We start from the raw sequence: 20,458 nt of genomic DNA, 5'->3' as shown, positions 1-20,458 counted from the left end.
AACTCAATAAATCAGTTCAAGCAAGCGTCGGCTGTATGTACTCGTGGCTGCTTGGTTCTGCCCGAGAGCTCACTATACAATCTAGATCCTCCATATGATAGAGAGGAGAAAATGCAGTCTACCAAACTCTCCTCCCAGAAAAGGGGGCAAACACTTATTTGCATTGAAATGAACTGTCTGAAACATGCTTGTGTGTATGTGTGTGTGTGTGTGTTTGTGTGTGTGTGTTCTGTCAAGGGGGCGTTGTGTGTCGACCTGCATGGATCACTAGTGATGAGGTGACTCCTCAATCTCACCAGCCGCTCTCCAGCCTCAGGGGGACCTCTGTATCTGGCTGTACTTACACATAGTCTATGTTTTCTGTCCATTCCCAGTGCTGCTGCAGTGCTTTCTCATCCTCATCCAGCATGATCTACAGTGCTGGCAGGCGGAGTAGATTCAATGCCATTGTAAATCAACATGACCTTAGAAAATCTGTGTTAGAATCTGCTATTGAATTCACTGTGTAAGAGGTCACCTACTGCGCAAAATTCATTTTAGCCATGTTGTATATCAAGAAGACACGACTCCCTGTTCTGCAAAACTGTCATGTCTCCCACCCTCGTTTAAGTGGCATTTTATAGCCGACCACCAATAAAACAACACAAACTCTCACGTGTGGACATATTCTGATTACAGCACATATTTCACCCCCATCTCTTTTACAATCCATTAGCCTCAAGCTTGCTAGAAGGTCTAGCTCACTCGAGTAAAAAAAACCCTTCTGAGGAGCAGCTAAGCGAGTCTGTATACTGAGACGTACGCCTACATTTCCTTACATGTGGCCTTGAACAAGCCAGCCTAGATGTTATACGCCTGGGTTTTGCTTTACCATTAAGGTACATCGTCATAGTTAATAGAGTCTGGCATGGTTAGATGATACCTGAGACTGAGTTATGATTTTAACGGAGCCATTACATTATAAAGCTAATATTCCAAGAAAATGTTATTGAATCTTGCCAGGTCACACTGGGGCTATTACAATATCACGCTCTTGTTACTCATAAATACTCAATAGTTTGCTTTATGGTGAGTGGTAAATTGAGATTTGGGACTCTCATTTTGTTGCATAACCTTTGTTTACCAATCTAGCAAATTTGAAGAACTGCATTGTGAGATTTCTGGGAAAAAGCAGTGTCCATGTGTTTCATGTAAGGTTTATTTTGGTACCTATATTGTACCTGTTTTTTACACTTGGAATATAGACACTCAAATATAATGGTAGAGAGTAATCTGAGTCCACGTGGTTGCAAATAGGAATACAGCTTGAGCCATAGTGGAGAAAATAGATGGATCCTTCACTTAGTAAAGTAAAACTACAGCATTGAAAATCGTAAAAGTATAATTAAGAAATGAACTTAAAGTTTCTAAAGTAAAAAATATTTGCAGGAAAATGGCCACTGTGACTGTCAGACTATTATATATCATATCATTAGAGTATTATTACTTATGCATTAATGTGTAAGTGGCATTTTGCTGTTGTATGAGATGGGGCTAACCATACTTTAATTATGGAATAATCTGCTTAGTATTTTCTCGATTGACCAATTAATTGTCTGATTTGTAAAACCTGGGAAAATAGTGTTGAAATGTTACAATTACCCAGAGAAGAAAAAAGTGGCATGAAAAGAAAGTACCTCATACTTGCACACCTCACGTATTAAAGTACCAAATATACTGTGTGTAACCATTTTACTGTACACAAACATGACTCCTTCCACAGAGAAATCATATTAGATAGTCGGGTCAAGCAGAGTTCCATTAACACAAGAATATGTTTACTGTTAAGTAGACATTTTCTGAGGCGATGTATGAATTATTTTCTGAAAGCCTCTCTCTATTCAGCCTGTATGGTACAAAATGAAAGCTATGTACGCATGGCTCTGTCACTGTGCAGGAATTCATGTAGGTGGATTTCTTTATAACCGTCCCCAAACTGTTGCTTCCGTCTTTGCTTGTTTCATTTCCAATTACCTTTCTGCAAATAAAGACCCACTAAAAGGTGTCGAAAGGCAAAGCAAAGAGCAATCTGATGAAGGGAGCGGTTCAATGCCAAGGGCTGACAAACTAATCAGCTGCTTGTTAGAGGTAGGCCGCACAATACATCAGTACAGCAGCATTCAGGAAAAGCATCTGGTAGACTTTTCACTGATACATACATATGTATTTTATGAGTTGTTCTTGGACCTGTGTGTGCATGTTGATTCTGTGTCACGTTGTTGCTATGCAGAAGTGTGCAGACACTTTACTTAGGTACTGCAGTGCTGAGGTCTTATTGGTGTGGCAGCTTGATGTTCAGATTGAAAGGCCATTTTGTTACCACTCCATTATTCTGTCTGATTGCCTTCTTGTTAGACGCTTTCTGTGGGAGGATTTGATTTCGCCCTGAACAGACACTACTGAAAGGCATGTCTGGCTGTTTGACGTCATTTTCAGTCAGCAATTTCCCCGTGTACAGTTGGCGTAGGTTGAAGTTTACAAAGCGTGGCATTCTCTAGCGTTTCATGTTTATGCGATTGCTTGTTAAATGAGCATAGCTAAACTTCCCAAAGTCACCATTTCACTGTTCAGTCCTGTCCACACAGGCTCTGATTGGCTCAGTTGACTCTCCAACCTTGAAAACAGCCATTTGCCAGAGCGACAATAGATCTATTTAATTCGTCAACAAAACTTGAGATGTGGGTGGTGATTCAGAGGTTTAAACCAGGCTAGGTTGAGCCTCCCTGTGCAAAGCATTATCTATGGATCACAGCACGTCTCCACTGAGTGCTCTTTATAGGTAATCAATAGGCGAGCTGGCTCATGATGGCTCTCACTCATTACAACTCTTTAATAAAAGCCCACCCTGCGGTGACTGCAGCTCTGGGTAGAATAAACACACACACAGCCATATGGGAAACCAAATCTCTGTTTACACACACACACACACACACACACACAGAGGAAAAACTCACCATCATTGAGCGAACACAGCATCGTTTGCTAGCAGGCAGCTCGATCCCAATCATTTATGGCTGTTGCAACAACATTCATCATTTGTACACTTAGAACCATTCTGAGAAGTCCTGTTGGTGAGGACTTTTCAAGTACCTCTGGCTTAATCAATATGCGCATCAGCTTTTTGATGGGGTGCTGGGTTGAAAATATCAGGAGACTCTCAAGTAAAGGTGACACATGCGCTCTTAAATGCTCCAATCAATTTTCCGCGGCTTGCGTATATCAGCAGCTCAACTACCATTCTCAAGCTGAGAGCATCTTTCTTGGAGCGGAGAGAGATTCTTAGCCTTCAGCGACCCTATTCTCCTGCTCCTCAAGCTTTGGGTGTGTATCTGTGTCGCTGATGTTCCAAAGCAGCTGTTGGCTCCATCTCTCCGCACATATGGAGTCAAGTGACAGAAGCTTTTCTCTGATATATTTCCAGAGAGGTAGAGGCCTCACACAAGAATACTGGGTCATTTTGTCATATGTGCAGGGTGAGGGGGGCACAGATGTTATGCTGCACGGGTCAGTTTTCCAGGAACCACCCACCAGCTTTCCTTAGTATGTCAGGGGGGTTGCAGAGACATAAATAGAGAAAGGAGCAAGTGGCTTTACTTCAACTGTCACATACCTCAGTGCTCAACAAGCTCAGATGATTTAAATCCAACTTTAGTTACACTTTAGCATCTGCTTCGACGTGGACTGAATCCACAGGACAAGCCAACGCATACAAACACCACACCCTACATGAAAACACAACAATCACCATCTAGCACTATTGTTCTGACAGCCAAGTCTCCACATTTCCCAATATAAACATTCACATACAAAGCCGTAGTTAACTGATCACATGAATCTGACACAAAATCGACCCTCTACATCCACTCCAAACACTGACACCAAAGCAAACATTACAGAGCCTTGTGCCTCACGATACAGAAACCCGAGACAGTGTGTGGTAATGATCTAAGCCTCCTTAAGGTGCCAGTATCTGAGGCGAAGCTGACCTTTCTCTGCCCAGAATAGCAGGGCTGGGGGGAACAAAAGCTGTGATGACAAACACACACAGGAGATTGTGACCCCTCAGGGGCCGACGCACATGCTCATAACACAAGCTCAGATTCTGAGCTTGTACACCTGAGCTTGTAGACATATACAGTATGTATTGAAGTCCATGAAATTATTTTACATTTCTCTAAAACATTACATTTTAAATGACTAAGCCTTTTTGTCATTGTTGTTCATTTTTGTAAAAAGTAAAATGAAGTAACAGTAAAAAAAAAATGTATTTCCTGTAGCTAAGCAACCAGAGTATACAATCTGCTTCTCGTTTAGACTGCCCAGTGTAGGTGAATAATCATTTAATATGCATTTTCAAGTGTGTTAGTCGGTGCTAAAATGCTTGTCTGGACGGAGATTGTTTTTGAACCACATTTTAAAAATACTGAAGTAATGATGGCAGTGATCAGAAGGTACAACTCGTGGAGAAAGCAACCACTTCAAACTTGGAAGAAGAGCAAAGACAAAACAAAACTGCTCTAACTTTGGTAGAAAATTGTGTGTTGTTGTAGGGCCCTCTTACAGTTGCGCCCCATCCACACGCCCCACATACTGCATGAGCGACAGTTGTCTGTGGCAAAGCGTCTTGCTTTTCATACGACATCCAAGTAAACAGGTCAGAGCAGTTCACTAGCAAGTTCACTTAAGTTCACTAAAGTTGAATTCCAAGCAAAGCAAGGGCGGGAATTTGCTTCTGTGACCGTACCCTTAAAAGCTGATTGAGAAATTCTGTGTGGTTTTCTGGGCCTTTCAGATGTTAACACGGATGTGGCAATCCTACTGGAATACATCCACATGCGTCCACACATTCGCCACCATCCTACACATCATCCTGAGTGACAAGCATATCGACCGCCAACACAGCCCTGATACTCACAAAACACTCAAATAGAGAGTGTCTCATATTTCAGGCTTTGTGCTTCTTTGTGGGAGAAACAGCAGGAAATATGTGGCTGTGTTGGTCCATCACTGAGAGCATCTGCAGGCCAAGGAGTGGTATTGTTACTGCAAACAATAAAAGGAAAAGTGAGTCTGGTACTGAAGCATTCTGATCCTTAAAGCGGACATATTTCCCACTTGACAGTAGCAGGACATCATTGCAGTTCTCTTCCAAGCACCGAGCTGAGATTTCACCATGTTTGACAAGGCCCGCTCAGGGAGGGGGGGCAGAAACCTAAATGTTTCAGGTGCTCATCACCTCGTTCCATCTCCCTGTTGCCTCCGTGCATAAAGAGAGAGTTGAGAGAAGCAGCAGGATATGTAGTGTATGAGAGAGATGAGGTGAGACAGTGAGTGAAAGCCATGAGGGAGCCGGGGATGTGCACCTCTCCAACCACACTGGCTAAATATTTGATGGGAGGAGGTGCTGGAGAGGAGCTGAGGTGAGAGGGGGTGCATCTCCTTCGGGAGTGTGGAGAGTGTCCCAGGTGCACAGGGAGCTGGGCGCTGGGATCAGGATGGGACAAGAGTCGCTACAGTCTGCCAGGTGAATTATTCATTTTGCTGAGGTCGACATTAAAACAGCGTTATGGGTGGCTTCCAGTAGAGAACAAAGAGGTCAAGGCTTTTAGTACATAGAGACAAAAAAAAACAAAAAAAACATGCATGGCTTCAGTGGAAGAGACAAAAATAGAGGTGAAGGTGGAAAGAAAGAGTGACAAATATATGTAATGGAGGCAGTATATTTGACAGTACATTTTTTATTTTTATATATATATTTTAAAGTTTAACGATAACATTTATAGTCTCAAATTACATCATTGCACCGAAACAGTAAACTTCACTGGGGATTTTATAATTATAAACTACCCCAATACCAATATATCTGTTATAGACCGATATCTGCTGATAGTAGCTGATATATCGGTCGGGCTACAAAGAATACAAAGGGGAAAAAAGTGTGAATACTGGAAACAAACAAGGTTGATGAAAGATAATATAAAAGCCTCGGTTGCCATCGGAGGTCAGGTAAAGTTAATTATGTTGCTCGTGTTGCAGGACGGAGCATGAAGGGTCTGCCTTGGCCTGCTATCAACAACGGAAAAATAACAAGGAAGAAGTTGATGTGTATAAACCACCACATAAAGTATTCAAATTCCTTCACCCTACAAGATTTTGTTTATGTTATCATGAACATTTGTTTTCTTGCGTTAGCTGCAACAATTTTTTGTTAGAAACAGACACAAACAAAGAAAGTGTATGAAAATGTTTATAATCAGCACTGACAGTGGTTCGTGTATGTTTATACGTCGCACTGCAGCTTTTGATTTTGACATTTGATGAATTACTGTTGAAACTTTCATTGAGATTGTTTATACTGATTGTAAATCAACTGTTTCACCTTTTAAATTGATTACAAATGTTTTCAAAAACAGTGTCACAATATAATCTGGCATTCATCACAGCTAAGTTGCAGAGTTGCAGTCTGTTTGTACCGTAGTGTGTTTCTTCAACAACATGAGACGCCAACGACCCATAGAATATGATCTTGAGTAGATCATAGCAGGCATACTTTACATTCCACATGGTGGTGTGAAGTGGACATATTGATCGTCATATCCCCCCTATTGATTTTGAAGGGCATGGACGATGTGGATGCGTGTGTGAAAGAGTGTGTACCCGTGCATGAATGCCTGTGTGACAGAACAGATCCTGAGAGTAAATAAGACAGTACGGTGGGAATTTTTGCAATGTTTGCAAAGCAGCGCACTGTGCACACAAACACACATACACAGTCACACACAGGTTCTGAGTGTGTGGAACCAATATTATTTACAGATGAAGCAGCAATGAATTAATTATGCAAACAATGTACAATGTGCATTCTAAATTATAATACTGGGCATTGCCAGGGGCCTATTTAAATATTCATCTTTTCTTTATTAAATGAATTTCAACCATTAGCAATGTTGCAGCAATGAAAAACGAAAGTGCTTGAAGCATATTCTTTGCAGATAAAAATTGCAAGTGACTAATTTCTGAGTGCACTGTCAGCTGGTAGCTTGCATGTAAAAACATTCTCAAGCTGCATTTGTTTGGTTGTTACTGGTTTTGGAGCTGAATGAAGTCGAGTCTATGTGTTTCCTGAGATTTGTCTTGTTTGTAATGCAGTGCTTTGTAAACGTGTGCGGCGCACAGGTGACTCAGCTCTTGTTGAGTTGTTTGTAAAAATGTGTCCATATATCTGGGGCTTGAAGGTTCTAGCTTCAGGGCTAGCTTCAGCTTTTATAGAGTATAACAATCAAAGATGCTATTCGGTGGCCAAGAGAGATTTTAAGAGACTTCTGGAGCAGGTGGTCAGTTAGAAATACAGATTTAAGTATTATGCCCCTGAAGAGAAAACACCCAATGTGCTTCCAGCCAGGGTTATTCATTGAATAGCTTTTTCTACAAAAATCCCCAGTGAAAAGTGTCAAATATGGTGTGTTATATATAAAAATGTGAAGGAAAAGAACATATTGTTTGTGATAGGGAACCATGGCTTTTGGGCACAATGGACTGGAACACCCAAAAATGGTATGACCCAGAGACAATCTTAGACCCCGTTTAAAATAATGATAAGCCTCTATTGATCCCAAGAGGTGAAACTTGGATGTTGCAGCAGCACACGAACAGAAGCAAGTACAGATAAATAGACATAACCCTTAAATAGACACTATCAGCCCAATAACAGCTCGACCAGACAATTATTTTGGACAACAATTGACATCTGGGACTGACAGAAAGACGAGTGTGTCAGAATGACAAATTCCATAACACAATCCATGACATTGAACAATAGGTTTACTATGCGTTTGTTTTTTATTTGACATCGGGACATCAGAGCAAAGAGGATGTGGGTGCATGACATGATTAGTAGGTGACAAAAATACGATGAATATTATGGCCTAGGACAGGAAAAAAAAGGCGACGTCACCAGCGCCTCTCTGAAAAGTTGAGAGATTTTCTAATCAAACCGTTCAGAGATACATTACAAAAATGCAGCCCTTAGGCTGCTATTGTCTTAGCTGTTATTGTTGTAACTTAACTGTTCTTCTGTTGTTTTGGGCAGCTGACAGCTTCAGGTGCATTACCACTTCCTTCTTCAGTTTCTACACTCAAAAAGGGGCCAATTCTGATTTGCAAGTAGTCCAGGAAATACAGTGTGAATTGCAATCAGATTAGTGATCTGACCAACAGAGACACGTGTGTAAATAAAGTTTCTGAAATCTCATCAGGATTTTAACTGAATATAAGACACTTAAAAGTGAGTTTTGGCTCATGTGATCTTGTGAGAAGAAGAGAGGGGAGGGTATGTTGCTCCGCTGTAAAAAAGAGTAGATGGCTATCTGGGCTGTTCTGGTTGTTTGCCCGAAGGCATCTGAGGATCTCTCACAGACCACCTGGTAAAACATGGAAGCCATGTCCTACTAGTGGGTGGTCGAACATAATAAGGTAACATCTGGTTCAGGGGATTGGCTTTCATTTGCTACGTACATTCAGCTGAAACACCCACACATGTACTAAAAGACCCTGTTCAGTGAGGCAAGAAGCTGTAGAAATTGTGCTCCTCAGGTATTGTCCTGTGTTAAAACAGCAGTGTGGATAAAGAGCCCAGTTGTATTATTTCACTGGTTAATTAAGTATCAAAAGTGACGGGACAAGAACAGCAACAAGAAAAATAATTATCTGTCCTACTCCTGTGGCTGAATATGTCCACACATGCATTTTAGTAATTTTATAGGGTCAACATGACCCTGCTTAGAAAACACAAACCACTGATCCATGTCGCTGACCTGGATATGAGTAACCTCTCTGTCTAAAAGCATGTATAACATTATAGGGATGAATACATATGACCGGGATGAATAAATGACTACGTGTATAAACAGTGAATACATTTCCCTTGCCCATTTAATTTTGCATTTGCAATTCATGAAAAATCGCTCCTTTAATTGAAGTGTGATTATATGGCCTTTGGACTAGGGATGCACATTTTAAGCAGTTTCTTGATTGAGGATCGTCTGCCTTAACACAATCGATTACTGTTTAATTATTAATAATATATGAAATATGTTGGACGTTTTCCCATTAAAAAAACTTTTTTAACCACAGACATGATCTATGTTTGATGCACAATCAAAGTGGTCTACATTAGGAGTTAAAAGAACAGATAAAGTAAACACCAAGTTACTTTCACGATAAACAAAATGACGTCATTTTATTTGCAGAGTGCCCGTCTGTCACTATTCAACCCATATTGAGGCTACAAAAGGGCTAAAATGCAATAATATGACACTTTTTGATGTATTTGTACCCATCCCTGATTGTTGTTTAATACATTTTTAGTTGGTTAAATTATTAACGGCGATAAGTCGATCAGTGATTAATCATGATTATCCCTACTTTGGACTTACTTGTCTTTAACACTTTAAGGCCAACATGCTCAGGAGCGCACAGGTGCATTTACTATTTACACAACATGGGCGCTGGGCGTGAAATTCACAACTCTGTCGGTCTGAAACTCAACAACACTTGTGCTGCGCTGTGCGCCGCTTTGCGGCAGGTGTAATAGAGCCCAATGAATGATTGGAAAATTGTAATTTAGACAGCAAACATTAATCAGTTTTAGCAGCAGTCATTTTGTTAGGGTGTATATCAGTCTTCTTTGTCAAATAATGGATATCACATTTTGCACTAAACTCTGAATACACCGTATTGTATACTCATATTTTGTGATGGCTAGGGGAATATGAGCCGTGGAGCCAGATGGAAACATTAAAGATGGGAGCCAGCTAAACACTGTTGTCTGGACGTGGGACAAGACTTGGCTGGGACAACGTTATGGGGATTTGTGTGAGTTTGGGGGGGGGGGGGGGGGGGGGGGGGGGTTGGGTGATGTGAGGGGGTTTCAGGGGTTCTTGAGAAATAGTGTGCATTAGAATGTAAGAATAGGGTTCGATTACATCCATTAGAGATAGTGAAGACTGTGACTGCCGCATGCTGACGTGCCTGTGTGAGAATGGAGGAGATAAGGTTACCTCTGTCAGGGAAACGTGCTGAGAGGGGGCAATAATGGGGGTTGGGTCTCTAAAGACAGACATACAGGAGACAGACTCCCAAAAATGACAGGTGTGACAAGGACTCACATGATAAACTTAAGTCATTCTCAAACAGTGACATACGGATGTGTCTAAAATCATGTCCACAGAATCCAAATTCTTTTTAGATGAAAGCATTTTCATAATATGTAAAAATCCGAGATCTAACTATGACAATTCAGATTATATAACATTAAAAATATTTTATTTTTCTGTTGTCTTCAGGTGTTTACATCTCTGGCCACATCTGACGAGTAGAGGGAAGAAGGACTGTATCCTGACACTGCTAATAAAACTCCTTTTGTTGTTTACTCTGTGTGTCCTTGTCTGGGACAACAAGTGAGGGGGACTGTCGAAATGCTGTTGGTTATTTGTTTTGCAAAATTGTGCCTTTTTTTTTCTCCCTTTTCACTTTCGAGCAGCGGGCCTGTTTGTGAAGGTGTGGCTGCTTATGAAAGCTGACAGGCAACCTGGCGCAGGGTGCGAATGCTGATCCAAAGCGGGCCGGACAAATGTCTGCACACACACCAGCATTCTGTCGCTGGCTGCCCACGGAGATGTCAAACACAATGATGTGGTGAGAGGCTGCGGGAGAGCTCACTGCGGCGCTACAAGGAAGTCATGACACAGACAAGGACACAGTTTCATACACAAGAATACACGTAAAATTACATCAAAAAGCAGCACGCTCACTGGATATTATATGATCGATGAGAATAACAACAGAGCCATCCCATCAACCAGATCCACGTTCGGACCGGAATGATCACCTGTCTTTAGCAAACACAGCAGCTGCTCGCAGTATTCATCTCACTCTATTGTCTAATTTCGACAACTCGATAATTGTGTTACACATGTCAGGCCCCCGGAGCCTGGACAATACTGTGAATCGTTTCAAAGTGCCCCAAATTCATTAATTACAGAGTGTGTTAATCTCATTGAGATGGGGAAGGGGGGATGAAGAGAGGAAAAGGACCCTCATAACTCATCCAATTAGGTAATTGAGTGTTACTTGGATTAGAAGGAAAGAAGGAGGAGCCCCGGCTGAGATTGAGGACGTCTGGTTGCATAGTAAGAATACATAAATGGCCATCAATAGATTAGAAGTAAGTGTGTGCTAAATCTTACCCTAGCCATCTAAAACCTCAAATTCCAAGTGTAGGAATCGGAGTTGAGTACAAAAAGACAGGTAAACTAACCCAAATAGCATATCTGACTGTATTTATGTGTAGATGTGTGTTTGTGATGAACCACTACTGTTCTGTTGTACTGTATGAGCTCACAGGGGAAGAAAATATCATCGAGCACTTCACTTTTAAGACATCCTGTGAGATTGCCGCACACGATTCCAGTAAAGGTCTTTCAAGTACAGCAAGGAGAGACATTCATGCCAGATGAAGTGGCAATGAAATGACAATAAGGAAGTAAAGCAATCACACAACACCGCTGACCAGCAGCAGTGACTTGGGGAGCAGTGAGTGAGGCCAGCCCAGTTCTGCTGGCCAGCCTCTGCACACTGCAGCAATCGAAGTGGTACTTTGTTAAAGTTGCAAACTGCCTGTGTGAAGAAGCCAAATTCTATTTCATTTTAAGTACACTGGCAGCCTCAAGGCTCTGTGCCATTTAAAGAGTGGATCCCATAATTCCCCTAAGTGCTTCACATTGCAAAAGGCACTATGTACAAATTAATGAACAAATCAACAAACACAAAGCCAAGTTTTTGCGGAGGCACTCCTCTCAAGCAATTAGTAAAAGTACATTATCTAACCTGATGGAAGAAAGGAGGCATAAACAAGTTCAAGCTGGAAAAAGGAAGAGTGAAACCTGTCCATCACAGCAAAGTAAAATGTTTGAGAGGGTCCATAATGGACCAAGTGTTAATGTGTATATCTGCTGAGTGTGTGTGTGTGTTTTCGCTGAGAAGTCTGCCTGTCTGCCCGCAGAGCAGCCCAGATTATGCATGAATCGGGCTGCTTATCAGCTGACCTTTAAATTGGAGCCGCAGAGCGACTGCAGGCCCAAGGGCTGACGCTCATACCTGATTGGCTGCTGCGCCTCAGACCTGCTGACAATAGAAATTAACAGAGCCAGGTGGGCATATCCGCAGGCGGCAGAAGTATGGCGTAGAGGGAGATAGGGGGGTGGGGGGGTGGGGACTGCATTAATATCAAAATATATTTCCACTATTTTCCGCAACTGTCTTTTCTTAAGCTTCAGGAGAGAAGGAAAAAGTCATTATGTGCTGTGAAGCATGCTAACGGTGGCGCAGGTAAGAACAGGCGAGCTCGGTATTACCTGGATTTCATCACGCGCGCGCTATCTTTCCTTCCATCCCTCGTTCTTTTCTCTCTCCACTCGCTCTGTATTTTAATGGCACAGGGGTCTTGGCAGGCTGTGATTGCTTGATAGATAGATATCTCCTGTTGGAGAGGGCTACATGGAAGAGGAGACGGGGGCTGAGGATGAGGTGTGTGTTCTGTCGTCCGCAGGGACAAGGAGCTCTGTGTGTCTGCGGAGGATGATGGATTACATGGGGGCCTCCGGTTTGTGTCAATGTGTGTGCATGTATGTGTGTGGGCATGGTCCCCTCTGCCGTGTCGCTATGTACACAATGAAAGCATGGCAGTGAATTAATTCTCCACAACGGCAGCTGGAAAAGGTCATTAAATAAAACAAATGTTTGTAAACGGGAATCCCCAGGAATTAACTTCAACACCATATACGCAACAGTGCAGCGGCCTGGCAGTGGATGAGAGCATAACGTTGTCTTGTGGACAAGAGCACAGGTGGCTCAGTAAGCTGGCATACGCTTGGCCTTCTGTCAGATTAAAATGAGCTGAGAAAATGCTTTGGATTTAAATTGCCTGTGTGTGTTCATCATGGCTATTCATATGTGACAGTTACATGTGCATGATCTCCACCTGCAGTTGATGGAGCGTCCTTGATCTCCGTGTTCCTGACCGCCCCTGTTCGTCTGTCTGGGGGTGGGAGGGGTTATGAGGTCAGCCAGCTCTTCCTGTTTATTTCCATTCCAACGATCAGCATGGGCTGTAACTGATCTGCTGTATTCATAAAGACGTCCAACATGAGACGTGTGTGTGTGTACATGCGTGTCATGTGATGAAGCAGGCCCACAGGGGGAAGATGGAGTGGCCAGCCACGGTGCTGCATCTGTCACCAACACAAAAACCTCACCAGTCGCCCAGGAACAGAAGACAGAGAGCCGCTATCACAACCTGTGTGTGTGTGTGTGTGTGTGTATACATGTACTTGTGTGTGTGTGCTCGTGTGTGTGTAGGCTCAGCAACGCATGTGGGTGAGACCTTATCATAGCTGGCCACATTCCTAGCAGGAAGATAAAAGAGGCCAAATGAACCAGATCACTGCAGCCTGTGTGAGCAATACATGTGTGAGTGTGTGTGTGTGTGTGAGTGTTTGTCAGTGATGAATAGGAGTTTAAGGACCTACACCTTACAGATAAGCGGAGAAAATCATCAGGAAAACAACAACAATGCTACAATGAAGGCTTAAATATATATCATAGGAGCCCTGCAGGCAAACATCAACTACAGTCAGACACAATGTAGAGCCCTGTAGAGCCTGAAGAAGTCACGAGAAATGAGTGTGTACTGGTCACTGGGTGGCCTGTGGCGGCCTTGTATTACCCTCATATAATGGTCTCATTCACATAGGCTGGTAAATAACACAACAAGCGAACAGAAATTATCAGCTTTTTATCTTCCCGATACCGATTCAATACATCAATTTATGATATCAGAAAATGAGTGCAGATAAGCTCAGGCACCAGTGCCCTCTTTTCACTGATTAAGAAACTGTTTACATGTCTTTAATAAACAGAGGAGACAAAGTAGAGGTCGTTAACTGAAAAAAAAAAAAAAGTTGTTTGCCAACCACCAATAAAACTCAAGGAGGAAGAAGAAGAAGATGAATCTAGGAAGGATATCTAGGAAGACATAGAAAGCATAGAAAACTGCTTCTTCTTCTTCTCTCTGATTGGAAAATCAAATGTTTGCTATGTCAGAACTTAAAAAGGTAGGGAAGGCGATTGTGGAGAAAGATGGTTGATTGTTGAGTCTCATTCCCAGGTCGTCAAATCTTTCTCCAAAATCCCCTTCCCTGCCTTTAATCGGAATAGGTGTTTCCATATCCCATTAAACGCATTAACTCTTCTCCCAAAAAGGCAAAAAAGTGAGTGCAAAAACTTTTTCGAATTTGCAAAATTGAGGAAGTTTTTTCAAATCCATCAACCTTATCTAATGCAAAAAGTTTGTTGTAAATGTGCATTCGAATAAATTGATAGGATCACAGCTATAGTAATATATACGGATGAATGTAACTGATAATGACAATGAAGTATAAAAAATCTGTATTTAATGTGGGTCTACTGATCTACTAAATAAGGTCAGTAATCACTATCGACACCTCTTCGATCCCTATTCCAGACCACAGAATATTGTCCCCATGTAGTTTACTCTGCTGCCTTCCAAAACTACCACAAACTCTCTCTCCCTCTTCCTCAGATGACGTACACTAGATGAGCTCCTTTCCTTCGAGCTCGGAAGAGGAATTTGCTGGATGAGGGAGCACATCTCTCCTTCATAAGGAACGTTGTTGCATTTCATTAGGGATAAGATTCATCACAGCAAGCAAACAAGAGAGCCGTGCAAATCGCATTGGAGGAATTCCTACACTATCCTCAACATTGTCTCTCACACACACATAAACACAGCTCAGAATCGGCACAAAGCAAACAAAAGCTGAGAGAGCTGATTCAGGAGACAAAGGGGTACATCAAGGACGGTGATACTATGTGATTGCTCATTATTGTGCACTTCAAAATGACACATTACTGTGCCAGTGGTGAGAATGGCAGCCGGCTGCCTGGAGTTTAACAGGCATATTTTTTTCTCCTTGAACAACTGAGTCGTCCTTCTTCAGAGGCCCAGGTCCCAGAGAGACTGAGCATGTGGGTCACCAGTGTGCTCTCCTGGTCAGAGGTCCAGTGCTGTGTCTGAGTGAAAGGGTACCCTAGGGTCCATTTTGGAGATGTCTGTAGAGTTCGAGCTCTGACCCTGGAAAAACGGCACAGAAAAGGCCTGTGTGCGGACCAATTTAACAGGTCACAACCCTGTCTCAGAGCGGGAGCGACACAGCGGGTGTGTGTGAACACAGCCTAGGGGATCTGTCCCATGATGAGATGCTGGTGATATCTCAGCAGTACCCGGACTCTACAGTAGTGGCTGTCAGCCTATTGATTCACAGCTCCAGTGACTGGGGAGACAGGGACCAGGAGTCCAGTTGTGGAGCCTCAGCTGGGACAGTGTGTGATTATATATATATGTGTATGTGTGTGTCTTGAGCATGTCATAGAAGTCAAGTAGAGCATTATGTGCCCGAGGCTGGCAGACCTAAACAACAGTGAATAGCGAGAGACCGAGAGAGAGAGCTGAAGTCAACAGCTGCATATGGGACACAACAGATCTATTCATGACAGATGCACATGCACACAAATGTAGACACACACACACACACACACACACACACACTGGTCACATACTGGACAGTGGCCTGGTTGTAGCTCAGGAGATGAGAGGGATGCCATGCAAGCTCTGTGAGTTACAGTGTGGGAGAGCCGAAGGGAGATGTTACCACACGCTACTAGACAGTCCTCCTGTGTCTTCTAGTGTATTAAAGACAATGATGGTGACTGTCTGCTGGAGGCAGCACGCTGGCTCCGGTCGAGCGTGGGATGGAGCTGGAGGTGTATATAAGCGATTTTTTGATAATAGATGGACTTCAATGAAAGCTTTGATATTGATATAAACAAGCAGCATAAAACAGAAGGGAGACAGAGACAAAGCACACACACAGGGGGAGAAAGAGTGTGAGAGAACAACAACCCTGAAATATTTGTGTATTAGAGAGAAAGAACACAGAGTTCTGGTTCACACAGTGTTTTGTCCCCAATAGAGAAGTGTTTATTTTCCGTGTTTGAAGTCGTATCTTTATGTGTTAGCACGGAGTGGGTGGTGCAGGACATGAATTGACAGCTTATCTAACGCTGAAGCTCCAGATGGAAAAGGGAGAAATAATACTAGGAAATATTCTGACTATCTATGAACTTCAGTGAGTTCTTACTTTAAATATACATGCTTGTGTACTTTACTTTGGAAAAACTTTCTCATCATCATCCAGCCTCAACTTTAAAAAGAGAGAAACTCGACTGGTTGCCCATAATTTGCTGAACATTAAGCACTGTCCTCGTTTAGCAGATTTGTTCCTGTGCTTTGGCAGCTGTGTGGACCCCTCTCCGGCCCAGACTGGTCTCTCTGGGTGAGGTCAATCACAGGGACGTCTGCCAGGTGAGAGGTTGGCTCAGGTTTAATCGATGCTCGCCAGAGGAGGAGAGACACGCGGGGCAGGCAGGTAGACAGGCCGGTATGGTAACTACCATGCAGGGACTAAACTATTCCTGCAGGGGTTGTCCGGCCAACTGCTGAGCCTGCGCCGTGTCGGAGAAACTCACGCTTCAAACTGGTTCAGGGGATTGATTTGACAGCTAATTTACAGAGGAGATTTGCATACGGCCACACGCTAATAAGGCAGCTTTTCTCTTCCATCCTTTGTCTTTCTCCGCTATCTCTTTCGGCTGCCTCCTTCCTTTTTTTTTAGATCTCAGCAAATAGTTACAGATAATGTAAGCGAATTAAAGAGACAAGAGATTCAAATTGGATATTGATTAAGAGACCAAAGCCTGGTGTTTTCTCCTGTTAAAGCCTGTGTTTAAATGATTGATTCACAATGTCATTCTCCACATCCTGCCGACTGTGTGGCGAGCGGTGTTCGGGATTGGTCGTGCCTTCCGAGCCTTCAATGGGCCCACATCATGTCACACCATGCTAAGTGCTTTGACACAGCCACACAAAGAGCCCTGCCTATCTGATGCCAATCTCCCCAGGTCCTGGTGTCACGCAGGTAGAGGCTTTCAGGGAGAGCAAGGACAAAGTCTCCTCAGCAGACCCGGCACAATGCAGCCTGACTGACAGCAGAAAGGACAAAATGGAGCTTCTATGTCAAGTGGATGTTTAAGTGGAGGGAGGGAAAGAAGAGAGGATTCAGGGACAGGCGCATACATTGGGTCCACGGAGAAAATAATAGGTAGAAAACTGAATGCTTTCTGCCTGGATGTGGCGCAACTCAAAGCCAAACAAAAAGAGCGTTTCCAAGAATTACCTGGTTTAACCTCACAACAGGCAACGCACTACACATGAATAGCTGCCACTGCCTTTTACAGCCTCGTAAAGTTTTGCTGTTCTTCAGCACACCGTAGTAGCAGCACAAGCACAGAAAATGATTTATAACACAAAGAGACGTGCTCACACAGTGACTGCTCCACAAAAGTGTGGCGACGCATCACGCCGACACACCATCTGTCCACGAATTAACACTCGACCATTTGCGAGGCTGGAACTCACTTTTCTTGTCCTTGAACAGGTCGAAAATGTGGAGGATCTGTCTGAAGTAGGGCACAAGAGCCTCGCCGACTTTGTCTCCAGACTTCACCAGATGCTGCAGGACTTTCATGGTGGTGCACATCACCTGATGGTTCCTCGTGTTCAGGGCATCTGTAAAGGAGGACAAGGCAGAGGTCAGTCAGGACAAAAAGGGCTGCAAGGACAGCTTTTGGGATATAAACTCGATTTACAGGTTGTTTGTTCAGCAGGTGGAGGGACATTAAATGTGGAGTGACAACTGCGACTATATGGTCCATAAGAGTGGGCTTAGCAGACATGCACGGCCAAAATACGCATAAAACGTAACCCCCACACACTCCCTTTCCCTTGAAAGCATTTCCTTTATAGTCGGGCTTTGATTTAGACTGGCTTGTCTGCAATCAGTGATTTCAAATGCACTAGGGAGGCAGACGTAAGTGAGAGCCAATCACTGGGCTATTTGGCCTACAGCTGCACTTAACTCCATCTCCCCCTGATAGAGAACAAAAGAGAATGATGGTGGAAGAGATGGAGGGCTGGAGAGATCAAGAGAGACAAATACAGAGAGAGAGAGAGATGGAGGGAAGAGGAAAAAAGTAAAATGTCAGAAAGACAAATAAAGAGATGTGACAGGCAGAGGGCAAAGGGTTAGGAAATAACTGTGATTTGCAACTAAGACCGACATATTTTTCTAGTTCTTTGTGCTTGTTTTATTTGTGCTCTTTTAGTATTTTTTTCATCTGAGCTTCTGTAAGAGTGCTGGTAATTCCCTTTGTTCAGGCTGTCAGTTAAAAACATCATACCCCATTTTAGAAAAATAGACCTGAGCTGTCTCTCTTTATGAAACCGTAAGTTGTCATTTGATGCCTACTTAAAAAAAAAGAAGGAAAAAAGAGGATTGTAATGGCATAACAGAGCCTATTTAGCCAGTAAGAACCTGCAACAACAAAAATGAAATGCGTGACAAAACAATATTTCAGGAGAATGAGTCGAAACAAAGAAAACAGAGCGGAGACACAGAGCTTGTGGTTGATTGAGAGGAGGAGAAATGTGTTAGTAGGTGACTGAGAGAGGAAAAAAGTGAGTGACAGACAGAGAAAAGCTAGCACCAAAAACTGAAAAGCTAAAAACGGATGGCCTGAAATATAAAAGACATCGGAAAATGACCCAATAAATCACTATTCAAACCTGATGTTTGGTCTTAAGGCGAACAAATCACTTCTGTCTCTCCATCCTTCAATTCTTCTTCGTCTCTCATTCTCTCCCGACACAATGCAAGAGGGGCGGTCACATTAACTCTCACAGAACAAATGGCCGCCAACAAGATGGGGAAAAACTAAAATGATGAAATGTGTTTACACTTCAGTCACGCTGATGAAGACAAAGCTTGTTGCCAGAAGTGCAATAAAGTGTTTTACAAGCCACTAGGAGGCCATGCTACTGATTTGGTTAAGCGGCTGTTAAACATAAATTCGCAGAAATGCACATGACTTCAACTGCTGTGCAACAGTCCATCTTTCATCCATCTTCCTCTGCCACTGCAAGTCATGCTACTGGGGATTCACCAATCCAACCGTTTTTCTCCTGATACGGTTTCCAGAACCTCAGCTTTGGTTAACTCCCAATAACAGTCCTTCTGTTATAAAATCAGTATTTCTTATTCCATGTAAGAAAATAGAATGGAGATATGGAAATACTCAAGTACACTACAAGTACTTAAGCACAGTACTTGAGTAAAAGTACTTAGTGACTGCCTGTTCAATACTGATCCACAGCATTGGATTGGTGCATCCCTACATTTATTCACTGATATTGTTTATTTAACAGGGGGACAATAAGCCAAACGTTCATTACACCTGATACCGCTAAAAGCTCATTTCCATCTGCAGTCCCTCGGCGTAGACTGCCAGTTATGTGCAGGTTAACAAATTAAAGAATAACAGTCAGATGTGGTCAATAAAACATTACACTTTGAAAACAGAGATGTTAAAATATATATATCAATATATTAATCAGTAGTCTAATTTCCCACTAGTGTACCGTCAGTACAAGAATACATCAGACATATTGTACCAAAGCTGTAGTTGTAGGTGTTCACAATGAATAACTTTGCTATTAAAGAGAGAATATCTTTATCACTGGGAATAATAAAGCTACTCTTATATAAATCCTTTCCGTTTCTAGCAAATAAATCAATAGAACCAATAGGAAATATTGCAAAGTACCAAACTGATGAGCAGTATTGGTAAGTGTTGTGATTTCAATGACATCCTGACAATAGCCTTCCCTCGCAGCGCTCTGAAACTGACTGAGAGAGAAAAGAGCAGCAACCCTAAAATATCGTGTATGACAGTTAGAGCACTCAGAAAGAGCATTTGCATCACTAGCAGCCTGTGTTAAAACAGCTCATATGCAAATACAAAGCTGTCACGGGCGTACACACTCGCGTGTGAGAGTCACACTATTGATACACACACAATCACACGGGCATGCGCACAAACACGCACATTGAAAGCAATGAGACAAAATGTCAGCCTCAGTCTTGAGCACAGGCAGCTCTGAGCATGGCAGCAGCAAAATATGAATGAAGTTATACAACGTGGAGGAGTCACATCAACAACAAGAGGCTGGAACATTTTACACCCTCATCACACTGCATTAGTGCAATTTTGTGCATGCATGTGAGAAAATGATCAGCTTAACCAGATCCATGGTTTTGTGTCCATTGACGAGCTCACGAAGGAACGTCTTTGTCTTTGCCAGTGTGTGTGTGTGTGTGGGTGTGTG

At 42.8% G+C, this 20,458-nt stretch overlaps 1 protein-coding gene across 1 annotated transcript in view; it reads right to left on the bottom strand.

Annotated features, from left to right (window-relative positions):
• The window catches only part of pacrg (PARK2 co-regulated), a 129,887-nt gene that overhangs the window by 37,914 nt on the left and 71,515 nt on the right, over window positions 1–20,458 (bottom strand). The window contains exon 4 of the mRNA XM_073484303.1: window positions 17,654–17,803. Within this exon, the coding sequence (XP_073340404.1) occupies window positions 17,654–17,803 (150 nt within the window). The remainder of the gene's footprint in view (window positions 1–17,653; window positions 17,804–20,458) is intronic.

The sequence above is a fragment of the Pagrus major genome, chromosome 16 (assembly GCF_040436345.1).
Source record: "Pagrus major chromosome 16, Pma_NU_1.0".
NCBI classification, from domain to species: Eukaryota; Metazoa; Chordata; class Actinopteri; order Spariformes; family Sparidae; genus Pagrus; species Pagrus major.
Note: the sequence above shows the minus strand (reverse complement) of the source record. Positions and strands in the feature narration are given on the sequence as shown.